We start from the raw sequence: 19,041 nt of genomic DNA, 5'->3' as shown, positions 1-19,041 counted from the left end.
GGTTTAAATGTCACCTTTTTTTCCTTCAATTGTGCAAAATCATATTGTAATTTTAGTGAATAAAACAAAGCATTGAACAAGAAAAAGTCTTTAATTTACAAAGCTACATTACCAGTTGAATATAATCATCAGAAGAATCTTCCAAAAATAACAGAAAAAGCATAGACTTGATATAAAATGCACACTATATTGGAAAACAGAAATCTATACTGGAAAACATAAATCGATATTGGGACTTGGAGCTGTAGAGCAGGAAAACTCACTTCCTCCCAGAAAGGAAACTTCTCACAGTAATTTTTACTCCATTTTCAGTTTGGGTCTTTGTTGAGAAAGCTGTGATCTTTACCTATGTGCAAAAAGATACAAGCTGCAGCTAAACAGATGCAACTGAAAACAGAAAAATTGCAGTAGCTTAGTGATGTTCAATAGGTAGAATGATCTATCTCTTGATTATCCATTTAAAATACATTGATGCTTGTCTGTCTTTTGTTTATGTGGTTTTAAATCATTAACAGCATTCACTTGAAATACCTTCTAATCGTGGGTATTGGCTTCATTTCTGGGAAGGCAGCAGTGAAATGGTCACTTTACGCAAAATAAAATGCAACTCTTATGTGTTGACCCTTGCACGCAGTGCATTTTAAATGGCAGTCTGCCTTACATCCAACAAATTCTTTCTATCCATGTTCAGTTATGGATACAGCATGTCTACAGAACCCACGTCAATAAAGAAATGTATGTTTACATGCTTATTCCTAAATTGAGAAAGAGTAAAGTTTTCTTTTTCCTCTTCCTCTTTTTTAATATACTGCTAAAATCTCTAACACCTATCCAAGTGCAACGTACTGAATAATTTAGACGTCTCAACATTTAACATGTAGTCACTTGGTGATGAGGAATTTGCATTGCTCTGTATATTTACATGTCATGCAAGTACAGGTAGCAGCATTGGAGGTCATGTCAGTGCATCTCCTGGACACCGTGCCTTTTCATATGTTGTGCTATTTTCTTTTATGCAAACATATTTACAAGTTTTGTAGTTCTTTATACTGCAAAAAAAGGGGAAAACAATTCCACCAACTATTGCATTCATTTTCTTGCTTTTAATTGTATTATCACCTTTGGAGAGTTTGGTAAATTCCACTTAGCTAGCAGCAATGGATAAAATTGGTGGTTTTCAAGTACTGCTTCTGTTACTAGTGTTGGCATTTAAATGTTAATTTCAGACTGAGGTTTACAGTAAACATGAAACAAGGGATTTTCTTTGAATGAACAATCTCAAATCAAAATTCTAAATAAAGGAAACCTAGCACAGGATGTTTTTAAGTGCAGTGATTATTTCCTTTTAAAGATTTAACATTCCCTAAGTGATAGAAGTTAAAGAAGTTAAATGTGACAGTTAATTTATAATACTCTACATTAAAAAAACATTTAAATGCTAACCACATTTTTATATGAATTAAGTCAAAGTAATGATAATTACAGTATGATACAAAAGAACCTGAAATAAACTTCTAGCAAACCAATTGAATATTAATGCCGTATTAAGCCCTGAAAAGCTGGGTTAGTAAACTCTGGAATGTAGATTATATGCAACTTAAATGTAACACAGGGCTTTTCTTCAAAGAATTCTTCGTTTCAAAGTTGGGATTTTTATGAGGTATGTATTAATTCATTGGATTTATATTAAATACACGTACATAGCATCACTGCAAGACCAAGCCTCGGATTACCTCTATTGGCATATTTCTGTGTAGGATTTGCTAAATTAACATTCCATATAAATTAATAGCCTTCTTTTCATGTTTGTTGTGTTACGATCGGCATTGTGATACTGTGTTGTGTCACAGGTCACATTTATTTGATTTCAATTCAGGAATGGTATCTATACAACATATTAAATACGAGAAACAACATGCTGAATTTCCCATCAAATCTCTTAAATGCAGAGCTATTTTAGATGGGTTTGTATAAACAAAACACATATATCTAATATAAGCGTGGGAAAGGAAAAGCTGGTTTGTTATATGCTAAAGCAAATTGGAGTAAATCAACCGCATCCGTGGGCTGGATAAGCAATACTACTCTGCTTTTCCCACTACCATTTGGACAAGACAATGTTACTTTTTTATTTAAAGTGTTTTCTTCTCAACAAGGGGCCACCACTTCCCAATCTCAAAAACACGCCCCAGAATATGTTAATTAATTGTATTGTGTCTCTGAAAGAAAGAGGTTGCCAAATGCAATAAAAAAAAAAGAAAAGGTCTTTCGATCAGTGAGCTGCATTCCCACTGCTAGTTACCATCTCATTTCAATTCCATGTAGATATACATGGATACATTTCCTCCAGGTACAACTTTGACCATTAAAAGCTGTCTAAGAGCAAAAGTCTAACTTGACCACATAGGGTGTATATGGGAAGCTTAACATTCCTGGTGAATTAAGCGCACAAGCCTCGGATCATTTTTTGTCAATCCTACTACGCTACTTCAGAGTCGGGAATGTGGGTAATTTCTATAACGTGGTACTTCCCAATTAAAAGTAACAACAATGCCCCTCTGTGAAAAAAAAAATTAATATATAAAATATGTCAACACATTCCACAAAAATACAAAATAAAGGGCAATGAAGAATGGCAACAAAAGGTCTCTTCCTATTTTTTTTTAATCTTCCATTTCAATGAGATAATTTTCAAATAGAGATATAGTGTTTTAACAAATACAAGAGTATTAAATGTCCTTTTGAATGATGCCTTCTAAATTTGTAGTAACCCTCTGAAAATTCCCAAGCAGCAATCAAGAGCAAATACATCTCCGGAATACTCAAGCAGGACAAGTAAAACAAAACAAAAATCTTTCTTTCCTCGATCTTACAGCTAATGCCTTTAAATATTACCAGGGTGGTGTTATCTATATATTTCATGCATCTTCAGCTTTTGAATAATACACATGCTTTTAACCATCTAAACTGAACTGAGTTTTTATTTGGAGGAGTCCAACAAAAGCCTGCAAGTTTTCCAAGAGAGAAAGAAAAGTCCCAAACGGTATTATCTTAAACAATGACTGCAAGCATGCAACTTCCCAAGTGTGCATGGGAGAAGAAAAGTCACTTCAGAATTATTTTCAGCTAGGTGATATTGATAAACATCAACCTTTAATTTCTTTTACCTACTGATCACCATCTATGATAAATCCTAATTTTTGGCATATATTTACTTTTTTTAAAAAAGTCTAGGAATTACTTCTAATATTTTAAAATAAATTCAAAAGCACTCGGCGAGAACTTGCTAAAAATAATCACAATTCTCCTAGAAAAGATTTTCTTAAAATAACCAGTTCTCTAGAAACTCTTTCGTCATCACAAATATGAGTCCCTACACGTTTTAATTTTATCTTCCCGAAACAATGTGCAAATATGCTTTTTTTTTTTTTTTTTTTTCCCCTTAGATGATTAAGGGCACTTGTTGGAAATTTTCTTGAACACCAAGTTACTTAATTCTTTCCCTATGGAAATACATGAGAAAGTTCAGTCTGAAATGGTCTGAAAAAATTTAATTTCTAATTATTTTCAGGGGGAAAAAATGCAACAAACACTTTTTCTATAAAATAAATCTTTTAAAATCTCAAGCCAACATAAAACAATCACTTGGGGGGAAAAAATCCATCATGGTGCTTATATGAAAAACAGGATAAGATCAATCGTCGTTTATACAGACAGTCTTAAGAATAGTTCCTTCCAAAATTTCTCTTTGGCTACATTTACTAATCCAAATCCAGTGGGTCGGAGCAGTTTTTCCCAATTTCTTTAACAAGTCCTGCTCTAAAATCCACCCAGAAACAGATGTTACTTTATGTACAATTCCGCTGCGGTAGTTGGGGGGTTTTTTACCTTTCAAGTAACACGTGAGCTACAGCCTCACGGAGCTCCCTCAGTGGATGGCACTTCTAAAGGCTCCTCTCTACTCATGAACCCGCTTTCCCGGCGGGTCCCCCCGCGCCGCCGCCTGCGAGCGCGCAGCGTGCGGGGCCCGGGGCTCTCCCTCCTCCCCGCCGGCGGAAAGCGGCGCGAAAAGAGGCGGCCGGGGAACAATGGGGAGCGCCGGGAGCAGGGGGAGCCCCGGCCGCGCTTCCTCCGGCCCCGCCGCCGCTTCCTGCGGGCCCGCGCGCCGCTCGTTCCCTGGGGCGGCCTGCCCGGAGCCCGCCCCGCTGCCGGGAGACCCCCGCTCACCCTGGGAGTGAATGCCCCGTGCCCGCGCCGCGCCGCCGAGGGCACCCACGAGTTTACTCTCGCAGCCACTCGCTCGCTCCCCGAGCTCTCCCGCCCCTGCCCGGCTGGCGCGGCGCCAGCCCCGCTCCTGAGCCTATCCCGGGGTCGGGCGGGCGGCCTATGGGAGCCCTGATCCCGCTGCCCCGGGCTCCTGCCCCGCATGCCGCGAGCACTGCCCGCAGGAGAGCGGCAGCACTACAGAGGCGCCGCGGCCCCGCTGCACTGCGCGCTCCCTCCCTTCAGGGGACGGTGCTGCGCACAAAGGGCGGCTCAGCATTGTTCTCCTCCCTGACCCCCAAATCCCCTCTTCCCCGCCGGGAGAGGCGAACGGGAAGGGCCGGCACGAAGGGCGAAGACGGGGAGAGTCCAGCTGCCCGCGGCGCCGGCCGCTTCCCAGCGCATCCTGCCTGCCATCCTTTCCCCAAACTCGCCTTCGCGCTGTGCCCGCCGTCGAAGCCCTCCTGCCCACCATCCCTCGTTCCTCCTCGCAATGTAATGGGTCTTTCACATGTAACCTCGCCTAAAAATCCCACCGGGGCTGCAAAGGAACCTCTGCCCACATCTCAGCCACCCAAGCATCCTTGTCGAGCCTGTACACGGGATCACCCGCTTCACACACCCACAGGGGAGGGAAAAAACCTCAGCTGTACCAAGGCAAGGTATTATTTGAGGATTTTGTCCTCAAATTCACAAAAGCGTCCTTCTTTTTAACCTTGATGGGCCTGGTGATATTTAAGCTACAGTCCTTTGCCACCTGCAGCCCAGCGCGTTCCCGTCCCTGCGCTCAGAACTCCGTGGAGCAGACACCGAGACACCGGGATCCAGCACAAAACTCAAAGCATGTGAGAAAGAGTGGGAGCTACAACATGACACTGAGGAAAAACCACGGCTCGATTTAAATAATTGCATAATATTAGGATTTAACTTATAAATGTTTACATTTGTGTGATTTGATTAATGTCACGTTTGATTTCCTTAAAGCCACTGACAAGGTACTTTAAAACACGAGATTAACGTCTACCAGCGACGAAATTCAACAGGCAAATCCTCTTCCCAGCGCCCCGGCTCGCAACACGCGGCCAGGCAGGGACCTCAGAGCCCCTTTCGGCCAAGGGGGCTCCCCGCACATCCCGCGGCCAGCGCTCCCCCTCCCCCGCAAGTGACGGGATTCCCGGCCGGTGCCTCCGCCGGCGCTCCCGTTCAAACGCGGCCGAGCCCGCCTCTGCCCCGCCCCCCACCCGGCCGTTCCCGCCGCCGCCACAGGGACACCCCGATCCCGCCCCGGCGCTTCCCGAGGGAGGCGCCGCCGCTCCCGGGTTTTCCCGGAATGCCGGGGGGAACGGAGCGGGGGGAGGGGGAGCGGCGGCGGGAGGCTCGAGCGCGGCACGAGCGCGGCCGGCGCGGGGCATTGTGGGTAGGAAGGTGGTCGGGGCAGCAGAGGAAGCGGCGGGCGGGGATGGGGGGGTGAAAGGTCAGCGGCCCAGAGTCCCCGTGCCAATGGCGGCCGGGCCGCGCCGCGAGTCGGGGTCGTGCCGCTCTCCGCGGCCGTAACCACCGGGTCTGCCCGCGTGTGTCCCTGTCTCTGTCCGCGCGTGTCCGTGTGTCCCGGGCCGCCGCCGCCGCCCCCCCTTGTAACGGTCCGCGCCCGCCGTGTTTGTTCGCCCCCTGCCCCTCCCCCACCGCTCTTCCACGCGATTTATGGGATTTGCAAATAATTCCAGGGGTTTTTTTCTCCCTCCACACCCCCCACTAGCCCGGCTCCTAACCTCCGCTTCCTCTCCCGCCGCCTCGGCAGTCACCGGGGAGCTCCGCGGCCGCCGGCAGCGCGGGGCCGGGCAGAGCCCGCACACAAAGCTCCCGGCCCCGCTGCCTCTCCCGCCGGCCAGCGGGGACTGTCCGGTGAGTCCAGAGCCATGGAATCGGCAGCTCCTGCTCGCGGCGGCCTCCGGCCACGAACGGGGTGACTCGAACCGCCCCGCAACTTTGTCCCCGTGCCCCGCACCCCCGACCCTCCGCCAAAGGTAAAGCTGGAGCCGGTCCCCTCGCCAGCCCCTCGCAGCGAGGCTCAAACGGAGGAGGAAAATGGGAAATGTTCACACGGAGAAGTGGTTCCCTTTGTTCTTTCATTGTTTCTACCCGAACTGGCGGATACAAGGGATAAACACTTACCTTCTCTCCTTTTTGCTCCAAAACACACACGTTCCCATCAGCTTTAAAATGCACGGTCCACTTTGGAAGCGACTACAAATGTCGGGAGAGTTTGTATTCCATTCTTTCACAGTCTGCTCTTTTTAATGTAAGATTAAGTTGCCGAGCACGTTGTTGCAAGCCCCCCGCCTTAGTGAATGGTCACGTTTAGGACCCTCCAAGTCCATCCTAATTCTGCCAGTAGAATTGAGGGTATTGGAGGTCTAAACTTTCAAAAGGAAAAGGCCCTGCATCTATCGAGCAGACCTGAAAACGCACTCAGTTCCTCACTCACTTCCACAAAATGGATATAAGCATCTCACCCCAGACAACTCAATGAAATATACATTTTAAAGCTTGAATGTAGAAAGCTGTTCCCTCGGCTGAGATAAGCTAAAAGTAAATTGGCGTGAAGAAAATCTACCTCAGTGTATTCCACAGCAGGAATAGTCTCTGTAGTTTAAAACAAGTAAATAAGGGCATCATATAGAAATGCTAAGTGTAAAGTTAAAAGGAAAAAAACCTCAGAGAGGAATATGCTACCCAGGGTGGAGTGGGGAAAAACGCAGTTTTTTAAAGTGTCCTTTTTCGCAAAAATTACTGCTTTTCTTTTTTCTCCCCATGCAACCAAGGTGGGGGGGAGAGGAACCCATTTTCTGCTCTCTTTGTAGTCCAGTCGGTATTTTGCACCCAGAAACACGGGCAGTTCCCCCCCAAACCTTGCTTTAATCTGATTACGATGAGATTTGCTGATACAATGAATATTTGAAATGATCCTTGTGTCTTAGTGAGTGGGAAGCATTTCCAGGCTCCTGTTTCCAAGGCTCCCTGCTGCAGGGGGAAGAGGAGCGGTGGGGAGACCCCGGTCCCCGAGGCCCCGGCGGGGTGGCAGCCGGGGGTGGGGGGACAGCCCCCTCCTCCAGTGCCCAAGGGCGCTGGATTAATTTAGCCCAACTCCCTCGGCCGGTGGTTGGAGCAGGATCTTTAAGTGCCTTTTCCCCCTGCATCATCACGCCTTTGCCAATTGAAAAATAAACAAATAATAGCGAAATAAATTTTAAAAAAGACAGAGGATGCAGGCGACCCAAAGTAATTGTGGGACCGGGAGTGCATGTTGTCTCACACCGCCCCCCCATCCTCCTCTTTCTCCCCGTCCTCCCGATGTGGCTTTAATGGCAAACTGGAAGGCCGGTTTATTTCATAGGGCCATATTACAACCAACAAGGTAAATAGGGAGTCGTGGGGGAGAGGGAGGGAGGGGGGAGGGAGCAAAAGGGGCTTTTCTTTGATAGCGTTTAATTGGAATTGAAACATTCTGGGGCTGTAAACATTCTTTATTTATTCAGCACACATAAGCGGGCATTGTTTTATCACCATCATAATTACGGTGTCCTTTAAACTGACTGATAGCAAAGGAGATAAGGGAATGCGCCTGTAGCTCCAGATCAAATCGCTGGCTCGCCCCTCTCCCCGGGTCACCAGGATCCACACGGTCCTTGGAGATGAGGAGCGCCGGAAGATTGTGGCCTGGCTATCCCTTACGTCATGAAAGTGATTTGTACCACATTGCTAATTTGGTGCAATTCATAACCTCCTGATCCTCCTTCGTTTGCAACTGCTTTTCACTTTGCAGGGTATGTTTTTTAAGATGTAGTTTCCCACCGTGGAAATTAAGAGTGATCACCTATGTGCAGGAGAGGATCTTGTTTCCCAATGTTTGTTGCTTTACCTTTGTCTAATTAAAAATGCAAACTTTTAGGATCCTTTCAGAACAAAGCCTCACCAAATCCCCTTTACGTCCAAGGATTTGCAAATTTATAAAGGCTGCATTGAATTCAGCATGGGTCAAGGGGCAAAAAAAGGGTAGAAGGTCACTGCATTTTGATTATGGGTCAGTAAACAACATGGCATGTAGTATGTGTCCAGAAACTCCTGCTAAAAAGTATTTTAAAACTACCATGAGTATTAAATTCAAGAAATAGTCTTAGCCCATAGTGATTATAAATTGCACAAAATTCTAGTCTTCAAGAAACTATCCATCCCCCATGAAAACAAAAACAAAAACTCACAAACTTAAAAAGGAGTTAGTAGAACTCTGCATTGCATCTCTGTTAAAAAAAAAAAAAAAAAAAAAAAAAACTAGGAGAAAAAAAAAAAAAAGAGAAGAGAAGAAAGAGGGGGGGAAAGAAGGGGAAAAAAAGAGGAGGGGAAATGATAATAAAAATTTAAAAATCAGGAAAAAAAACACCCAAAACTTCTAGGTATAAGACTGTTAGCCATATTATGATTTTTTTTTTCCCAGTCTGATGGCTGGTATTTCTTTGTCCCACACATTTAGGAGATTTAGTTTTACATTCTGGTACGTTGTCTGACTAGAATTTATGGCAAATTTTAGTTACTACAGTCACATTTGGCTGACTTTAAAATAGCAGAAGGATCATATTATACTATTCTGTGACCCTATTATATTTACGTTACTGGACTCTTTGTGATAGCCCCTAGCTGCTTTCTATCTGTGTCCTTCTTGAGCAAAATACACCCAACAGTAAATAGAAGCAGGGTGTAGTGTTAGAAATCAAGATCTCGTGTGAAATACGTATTTCTGCACAGCATCATGAAAGCAAAAGGTTTATTTAATACTTGTCAATACCTGAAGACATAGTTATTAACAAATAATAATAAAGAATAATAATACTCCAATATTGTGGCAATCCTAGTGTGAAAACGCACATGACCCTTAGGTTTTCCTGAAGATATTCAGAATTCTCCCCATTAGTACAATCAGTGGTGGACATTGCTGTTGCATTTCCCAATGAAACGTTTAAAAGACTGTAAATGGTGTGTGCATTACTACATTGCAGAAGGAAGAGGTCAGGCTAAATTGCACTGGTATTTAAACATAATCATACTATGAAAATAAATCAAAACATCACGTAAAAGGAGTATTTTAAATGTTACACACATTTTCTTTCTGATGACATGGCTAAGCAGTTCCCTGTGAGCATATATATATTTTAATACAAGTTTACAAAAATAAAACTATATGATTTTCAACAAATGGGAATAGGTCTACAGCAAAGTATTATGAATATTATTTTGCTCTTTCTTTCTTAATGAGGTTTATCCTTTGGCCAGACAGTTTTAAGACTGAAATACTACTGGCTATAGAGTGTAGATTGCAGATTGCACGCTACTCAACGTGAAAAGGAGCACGTTTGATTGATCGCCTCTGTGTGTATGTGCGCCCATACACACAACTCTCTGTACTTGCATGTGCATGTGTTTGGCAAAACCGGGCATCTCTGGGCGTCCTTATCTTAAGAAATGTGAGACAAACATCCATTCCTTTAATCATGTTCATCTTTGATCACCAGCGAGGGTGACACAGTCCACAAAATTAACAAAGAAACTCCCCTGCTTTTGAGAGATAGCTCCGTGTACGTCTGGGTCTGCACACACATGCACATGGACACACGAACACGCAGGCATACATCCCAGTAAGTAAATTATGGCATAACTTTTCATGTAATTGACACCAGACACCTTTAATTTTTCATTTCCATTATTTTGACCAGCTTTCACATTAACAATCTAAGCCATAAATGTTGGTGGCTATTGATCGCAATCCCCGTGAGTGTGCAAATCCATTTTCAAGTCCCCTGCGTGTGCGTGTGCAAGGGGCCTCTGACGGCTGTTTATCAGGATCTTCCCCAGCCTGCTTGAAGACGACCCCGGATACACAACGTGTGCTGATGGCCAAGGGAAAGCACGCACGCACACGCACACACACACAAAAAGAACCAAACCAAATGATGGAGAAATAGAGAAACAAAGCTCTCTTGTGTGAGATGCAGAGAAAGATATGCCACCGAAAGTGTGTGTAAGTATACGGTGGGGATATGTAGGTTGGGCGCCTGACATTTCCCAAGACTTCTCGTGGGTTTCTCCCTGCCGACATCTGGCGCTGCCTCGACCCCGGTGCTCATGGCCGCACCTTTCTGGAACTCGAGGTTAGCCGAAAAGCCGTCACTAGTTTTAAACGTTTGGTACCGCCGGAATTAAAAAAAAAAAAAAAAAAAAAAAAAAAAAAAAAAAAAAAGGAGAAAGAAAGAAAAGAGAGGGGGAAAAAAATTAAAAAGAAAAGAAAAGAAAAGAAAAGAAAGAAAGAAAGAAAGAAAGAAAGAAAGAAAGAAAGAAAGAAAGAAAAAAAAAAAAAAAAAAAAAGAAAGAGTGGGGACATTTTTTAAATAGTTGCCGAATCCCACTGCCAGGCTATCACGGGCAGCGCGTGGGTGCGTGTCTGGGTGCCCGTGGCTCCCTGCGTGCGAATACACGCGTGGATTTACACGGGAACCCGACCCAGATGAACTACCTGACAAATAAAGGACTTTTCAGCCCATCGGGGTTTTGGCTTAACGTCTTCCGAGCAGCTTTCTCCGAGTTTACTGTTCCTTTACTGTTGACTCCATAGCCTTAACCTTAAAGCAGGGGGAGGAGAGCAGTAGGGAGGGGGTGGGGGTGTTCGCAGCATATAAGTACATCAGGAGGAATTTTTAAACGACCTTATTGTCTCTAGCTCTAGAAAGACCACGATGATTTCTCTTTAGCGCCAGCAGCTGTTTTCTCTCGAAACTTTGCTTTTTTTTGCCTCTCACACGAGCGAGCAGGAGAAAGGCAAGGCTGGGGAATCCAGATGCGAGGAGAGGAAAGGAGAACTCCGCGGATGGTCTGAGCTGTGCCGAGGCATTGTTCACTGCTGCCTCTCGGTTACGTTTAAAGGCTGAAATATCACGAGATCCACTCAATGATCCTTTTCTAATTCGAGGGACAAAATGTAATTTGCTGTAGCTCTGCTTTCTCGGATGGGAATACTATCCCTAGGTTTCAGAGGGAAGAACTAAGCATCGCGGTTCGCACACACATGGATTAAGTTGAACAGCGGCGATTACATCTGCGCTGAGAGCAACAGTAGTCCAGGGCTGACTTTTCAAATCTCAGCCCTCCGAGTTAGAGGCTCCCTTGAATAGACTTCCTCCATTCCCGGATGCACTTCTCCAAATTCCCACTTCTCTCTCGAATTCCTGTGAAATTGGGGGCTTGCCTGCATTTCGCCTTGGCATGCAAAACGGCGTTTTCGCAGAGTGATTATGCGCTTTCTTTTAGCTGTACCTGACGGGGTAACACGAACTCCACGCACCATATTGCCAACACGCGGAGTGGATATTGACGTTTGGGATTGAAGATTTTTTTTATTTTTTTTTTCCTCCGTTGATTTTTTTGCCAAGTCACAGCAGTATGAGATGTCTCATTAATCTCGCGGATGTGTCTAATTCTGGATGTGCAGTGATACATAAAAGTGCTGGTGTTTGTATCCAGCGGAACACTGGATGCACGGCAGAGATTGGTGATATTTTTTTTCGCAGCGCCTAACGTGCAAACCGCAAGCATCACTTTAACGTGACAAGGGAGAGGCATGCAGCTATCGCAACATTTGCGAAATCCTCGTTCTTGACACTCGAATAATTTAACGTTCCTAAGAAGAGGTTAAACCTTCATGCTGCTTCTTCAAATTGATTTTAAGGGGCTGATATAAATGGAGCATCAAAAAGCTTCGGCAGGGCTACTCCGAGCGGAATATGCAAACTGCGAGCCAGAAGCATCCTAGCCCGATGCAATATCGTATATTGTGTGTTCCAGCACTTTTTTGTTATTACGTAAAGGCTCCTGGAAGCACCTTGGATATTTTACATTCTCCTTTCTCTGCTGGAAGCAATCAGGACGCAGGAATCCTGACGTGGGCTCTGGGACTATAGGACATTCCAGCTCGTGATCCAGCACGGTTAATCGTGAAAAGTGTATACATTTCTGGCTTATCTATGCTTTGTTATGGGTCTGACGTGAGCTCACGTCCTCCTCCCCCACTCCTGCAATATTACAGGCAGAATTTCAGTTAAAAGTGTTATAGTATCACGGTGCGGGAACCCGTGATATTCAGACAGCAAAAATAACCTTAGTACCCGGCTATAAAAAGCTAATTAAGCAGAAGAGGAAAATCGAGAAAAACTCGAAAATGTAAGTACTCCCTCTCGTTAACCACCGAACATTTAACTTTGGAGCCTCAGAAGGGGAAATACCAGGCTGTTCTGCACGTTTTCGCTAAGCTTCATTTTCCACACAATGCAGAATAAAACGCTGGTTTAAAGCGGCTACGTTACCGAAGGATTTTCCATCGCTACGATCAGACTTATGTCCTTTAAATTCACGGCATGCACAAAAGAGCAACGTTTGTCCAAAACAGGCTAAAAATATACGGAACGATAGGGGGGAAAAGCATACAAATCCTTCCTTCGAAGCTAGAGACGAGGAAGTCTGAGAGGGCTGAGTGTGTTTGAGCTCGGATTGTTTAATAGAAAGATTTATATACTAACTGTATTATTTACTTTGGGAGGGGAGGTGGCAGTATAAGGGTATGCTAATTAGTGGGAGATTTTTTGGGGGAAGGGGTGGAATATCAATTTTTATTGCATCACCTGTCAGGAGTGTCCAATCAGCGTTGGCTTTAGGGGAATTAATTGATGAAGGTGTCTCCGGACGAGCTCACTTCACTCTGTCATTTTATTTGTAGCTAAAGCAGCGGCGGGAATAGCAGCTGCATTTCTTTTCTCTTCCTCCCTTCACATTCCATTATCATAGTTTCCAATGGAAAAGCAGGGAATGAAAGGGAACAGGTACTGATCTTCAGCAGCAACTTAGAGAAACACTTTGGCAAACCTGATTTTTAAGATTATATGCTGATTGTAGTCTCACGCTATTTTTTAATTTATTTTTTAAAATTTTGTCTAAAGTTTGGCACTTCATTCACCAGGAATAACAGCCTTTGTTATATTTTATTAGCAGGATGCCTTGAGACAAATACAGCATCTGGCTGAGGATTGTGTGTGTGTGGCTTTTTTTTTTTTTTTTTTTTTTTTTTTTTTTTTTTTTTTCATCTCTCTCTCTCTCTGCAAATGCTGGGAATAATTTAATTCACGAAATGGGAGACCTGAAGTCGGGTTTTGAAGAGGTGGATGGCGTGAGGCTCGGCTACCTCATCATTAAAGGAAAGCAAATGTTTGCACTCTCCCAGGTTTTTACAGACCTGCTCAAAAACATCCCGCGAACTACCGTGCACAAGCGAATGGATCATTTAAAAGTAAAAAAACATCATTGCGACTTGGAGGAGTTGAGGAAACTCAAAGCCATCAACTCCATCGCTTTCCACGCCGCCAAATGCACCCTGATCTCCAGAGAGGACGTGGAAGCCCTATACACATCCTGCAAAACCGAACGGGTTCTTAAAACGAAACGGAGGAAACTAAGCCGGGCGCTGTCTGCCACGGATCTGCGGCCGGAGCTCGCTCCCGCCGACCCCTTCTCCGGCTTCTGGAAGGAGAACAAACTTTGGCTGGGTCTGAGCGACTCTCCTCGGCCGCTGCTGCCCGTCCGGAGGAAAGCTCTGCGCCCGGGGGACACAGCCTTGCTACCGGCCGCTCATCTACCTCACATTTTTAGTAAATACACTGGCCACAGCTACCCAGAAATCGCTCGGGCGCCTTGCAAATCCCCCGTAAACTATGAAACGGCGCCGGCGGTGGGCGGCTGCGTGCCCCTGCGCTCCCGCCGCCCGCTCGCCTCCGCGGCGCGGCCCCGGCTCCCGACCGCCGCTCCCCCGCCCCTGCCCGCCCGCTGCCGCCGCCGCCGCCACGGGGCGGCCGCCGCCGCCGTCACGCTGGGCCCCCCCGGCGGCGCCCGCCGGCCCCTGGCCCTGCCCCGGCCCTGCCGGCCCCGCGGCGCCCCGCGGCTGCCGCTGCCTCTGCCCCGCGGCTTCGGGCCGCCTGCCTTCCCCGAGAGCGGCAGCAGCGACTCGGAGTCCAGCTGCTGCTCGGGCCGCGCCGCCCACGACTCGGACTGCGGCTCCAGCCTCTCCAGCTCCAGCGAGGGCAGCTCGGAGGAGGAGGACGAGGAGGAGGAGGACGAGGAGGGCAGCGGCGCCTCGGACTCCAGCGAGGGCAGCTCGGAGGAGGAGGAGGAGGAGGAGGAGGAAGAGGAGGAGGAAGAGGAGGAGGAAGAGGAGGAGGAGGAGGACAGCACCTCGGACTCCGACTCCAGCTCGGTCTCCAGCCAGGTTTCGGTGCAGAGCATCCGCTTCAGGCGCACCAGCTTTTGCAGCCCGCCCGGCGTGGTCCACGCCAACTTCTTGTACCATCTGGCGGCCGCCGCCGCCTCCCGGCCCCCGGCCCCGGCGGAGCCCGGCGGGCTGCCCGCCCTCCGCGGCGCTCCCGGCGGAGTCAAGCCGGAGCTGCCGGAGGAGTGGGGCTGCCCCGGCTGGGCTCCCGCCGCTCCGGCGCTGCGCTGCTCCGGCGGCCTGGGGAGCTGCTTCGCGGAGATAAGAGACGATAGGGTATCCGAACTCACATTCCCACACTCTGAATTTTCCAATAATGCCAAGAGTACTGACCTAACAATTAACTGTGTTGCAAAGGGGGCCTCTTCACCTAGCCCAAAGACAAACAATGCATTTCCACAACAAAGAATACTCAGAGAGGCAAGGAAATGCCTTCAAGCAACTACTACACACCGTGCAGATAACAATACAATAGCTGCTAGGTTCTTAAATAATGATTCTTCATCAGCGGCAGCAAATTCAGAGAAAGATTCCAAAATCCCTCATTGTATTGAATTTGCCACGGATTTGCCCTCTTTACAAACTGATCCTGCGGAGGATGCTGCTTCTCCAGGGGCAGCAGCAGCAGCTGAGCTCCAGTGCACTGATACAGGCAATAAGGCATTGCCATTCCTGCACAGCATTAAAATCAAAATAGAGGACAGCAGTGCGAACGACGAGTATGAGCCTGATCTTACAACACATAAGCTAAAGTGTGAGTGCAATGATACTAAGGATGAGTTTTACGGTGTGACTGAGAGTAATAACCAGGACGCTTTATTAACAGCCAAGGAAGATTCTGCATGCACTGAGAAAGAAACCACTTCCTTAAACCCACTGACTCAGAGTCAGGTCCTCTCATGCACTTTAGGTACTCCAAAACCTGAGGATGGGGAGTATAAATTTGGAGCAAGGGTGAGAAAAAATTACAGGACACTGGTTTTGGGAAAGCGACCTGTACTGCAGACTCCTCCAGTCAAACCAAATTTGAAATCAGCTCGAAGCCCACGTCCTACAGGTAAAATCGAGACACATGAAGGAACACTGGATGATTTTACAGTTAACAATAGACGCAAAAGGGTAGCCAGCAATGTAGCATCAGCAGTGAAAAGGCCATTTAATTTCATGGCAAATTTTCCCTGTCCACCATCACTAATTATTGGCAATGATGGGGATTTGTTGCCAGCTTATTCCTTAAACACCACTAAGGATTCCCAACCACCTCACAAGGCCCATCCTGTATGGAAATGGCAGCTGGGCGGTTCTGCAATACCTCTTCCACCTAGCCACAAATTCAGGAAATTTAATTAATAAAGTAGTTTGGAAAATATTTTCTTGAACCACCTTTAACTTTCTTACCTTTTTTTTTTTTTTTTTTTTTTTTTTTTTTTTTTTTTTTAACTCTGCAGCATGGTTTGTACAAACCCATTAATGCTATACACTTTTGGAATCCTGTTTTATCACATTCTGAAGACAGAAACCGGATTACTATTTTATTTACCATTACAACAGTGGGGGTTTTTTTCCTTGTTTTGGGGTTCTGGTGGGGGTTTTTTTGGTTGTTGTTGGTTTGGGCTTTTTTTTGTTTGTTTGTTCTGTTGCATTGTTTTTGTTTTTGTTTTTTTTTTTTTTAATTATGTTACATTCCACAGAGTACTTCAGGCTAAAGACTCAAGTTAAACTCAGTTATTATGGTAGAGCTGGAACACTTTACTGTTTAAATGCTAATAATGCACCAGTACCTCAATTCAACTGCTGCAAATAAATGTCAAAAGGTTGAATAATAAATATTAGAATGAGCCATTAAATTTATGCACTAGATTTTGAAAATGGAAGTCTAACTGTTAATTCAGTTAAACTTTGTTAAGTTACATGGTTGCACAGTAAGGGTTCACTATAATTCAATGTGGCAGCAGTCTACTTTTCGGGAGCTTTGTTTTCGGGTGCAGGGGTGTCTTTTTGGAAGAGCAGTTGCACTTACTCCTTTTTCTCCGGTTTGGAAAAGACTGGGGTCTGCCTGTGACCCCAGCGCTGGGAAAAGCTGCCTCATTTGAAACCAGTAAATAAATGTGGAATTCTATTTTTGGTAAAAGGGTGTCTTTTTACTTGTACAGCCACTCTTTGTAATTGGGAAGCCTTTTTGTTTCACCCAGAGGTCTTAAATAAGGTTACTGTTATCCACTAATGTCATACTTAAGTTGTGGTCTGAACATGCCCCTTACAAACTTGCAAAGCAACTAAAATATTTGCCCGGCCAGCAGTACAATTTATGGTCCAGCCCCTCATGCTGGCTGGAGGAAATAGCAAAGCAGTAAATACAACACAGAAAGTGAAATGAGAGGCCGTAAGTGGAAAGATTACACAAAATGAGAATATCATGTTATTCATAGCTTTTTGGCAACAAAACTCAGGCGATTCAACCATGTTACACTTCCCGGTTCTATCCTCATCCCTTGAAATTTGCTGTCGTGGGGTTTTTTGCCATGCCATCCTCTCTATGTAGCAGAAACATTTCTACTGCACGTGACAATCAGAGGCAATTATCTATATTTGCACTTAATATCGAAATAGTCGAACAGGCAGACTTCTAGAGTCTAGCCCTCGGTAAGACATGCTGGTATAATATATTGTGATGATGGAAGCAGTAAATCAAAATTATGGAAATTTGCACTGTTGAAAAGCATGCTTTAGCTTTATTTTCAATTAAAAACACTGTTTTAAAAAAATCCTGATTCCAAACACTTTGAATTATTGCAGAGTTATCCGTGGTTTCCTCTCCGTTTGTAAGTTCACTGTTTTTATTTGGAGGAAATACGCTTCAAGAGGTTAACTGTTTCACTCCCTCCCTCCCCCCCAACCTCTGCAAAAGAAAGAGAAGGAGGGGAAAAAAAAAGAGAAAGGCTGGAGGCCGAGGTGGAGGCAGAGCTGAGGACGGGGGAAGGTATCTCTTGCGGGGGGAGGACGGATACAGCAACTCTGAAAACAGCCTGAAAAGTTTGCAGCTTGAGAAAGGCAATAATAATTGAGTTGCTGAATCAGCAGAGTTTAGGATGAATAATTGCTGGTTTCTTTCTTTGGATTAGCATTTTATTTATACTAGATCATTCACAAATTAAATTTTAAGGATTCCACTCATCGATCAATCCCAGGAGAATAATTTATCGCAAATCAAAAAAGGAAAACAAAGCAACAATGTAATGTTTACTGTGTGACTCAAAGTCAACATTTCTGCTGGCAATCCACTGCCTGGGTTTCAGTTTTTTAATTCCTGCCTTTTGTGATGCTCTGTCCCAGCCCCTTATGTCTCCAAATATCCCAAGCAGTCACTAACTGATTTCAGCTCTGTTTACTATATCCACACCGGAGTTTTCCTCTCATTGTAAAAGGCCTAGTCTAAGAATACCTGCAGCCAAATATATTTAGAAAAAGTAAACAATTGCCTTTCAGTGGAGTTACCCTTCCCCCCTGCATGCACACACACACACACACACAGACACACACACACACACACACACATGCACACACATCACTTTAAGCTGCCAATTGCAAAAGGTGCATTGCATACTTAACCGCTCTGCTGAAATTACGATGGTCATGAAAAATCTGCTTACTGAAGTTGTTCTGAGATGAATGTTTACATTCGTGTGTTTAGAGCTGCACAGATTACAGCCTTATTTCCAGAGAACTGTAAGAACGTACAAAATGTAGTGCTCAGGAAAGCCCCCCGCTCTGTTAGAAACCGTGTCTGCCTGACAAAGGTCTTCCGTTGACCAAAAAAAAAAAAAAAAAAAAAAAAAAATAAAAAAAAGAAAGAAAGAAAAAAAAAAAAAAAAAAGAAAAAAAAAAGAAAAAAAAGGAAAAAAAAGAGCCAAAATCTGCAAAAGTGCAATATGCAAACTTGAAACCTAAAATTTCGCCTTGTCAGTTAAACAACATATCACTTTCAAAGTAACTCTGTCCCCTGACCCTGTTTACTTCCAATTAGAGATATGCTGATTTGGCCAGGAATTGTAAATTACAGAGGTGCCTTTACAGGTTCCGAAATAATCCGGGGTGGGGGGTTGGGGGCTGGAGGGGGAGGTATAAGCATAAATTTATACCAAATAGGCTCTGCAGAGTTGAGGACGTGAAATATGGCGCCCAGGCTTGCCAGCGGCCCGGGAGCTCCAGGCACCCCCGGGCATCCCCGGCAGGCTGCTCCGCTGGGCTCCCCTCCATCCAGGCAGCAGCAAACGGCGAGGAGTTAAACAGCCAAATAATTTTCACACGTGCACACCTCAGTTTAGTACAAGTCACTAGCAGGGACATTCGTGGTTTTACTACCGTTGGAGAAATTAGCCAGGTACAATAACTCACCAGGGAAAAAAAAAAAAAAAAAGGTGGAG

General features: G+C 45.2%; 1 protein-coding gene across 1 annotated transcript; it reads left to right on the top strand.

Moving 5' to 3' along the window:
* Positions 1-10,693: 10,693 nt before the first annotated feature.
* On the top strand, positions 10,694-17,544 carry SKIDA1 (SKI/DACH domain containing 1). The gene has a single exon (XM_056485662.1). The coding sequence runs from the start codon at positions 13,487-13,489 to the stop codon at positions 15,965-15,967; it is 2,481 nt and encodes an 826-aa protein (XP_056341637.1). The 5' UTR covers positions 10,694-13,486; the 3' UTR covers positions 15,968-17,544.
* Positions 17,545-19,041: the final 1,497 nt, after the last annotated feature.

Source organism: Oenanthe melanoleuca, chromosome 2 (assembly GCF_029582105.1).
Source record: "Oenanthe melanoleuca isolate GR-GAL-2019-014 chromosome 2, OMel1.0, whole genome shotgun sequence".
In the NCBI taxonomy this organism is placed as follows: Eukaryota; Metazoa; Chordata; class Aves; order Passeriformes; family Muscicapidae; genus Oenanthe; species Oenanthe melanoleuca.
This window is presented reverse-complemented; position numbering and strand designations above follow the sequence as displayed.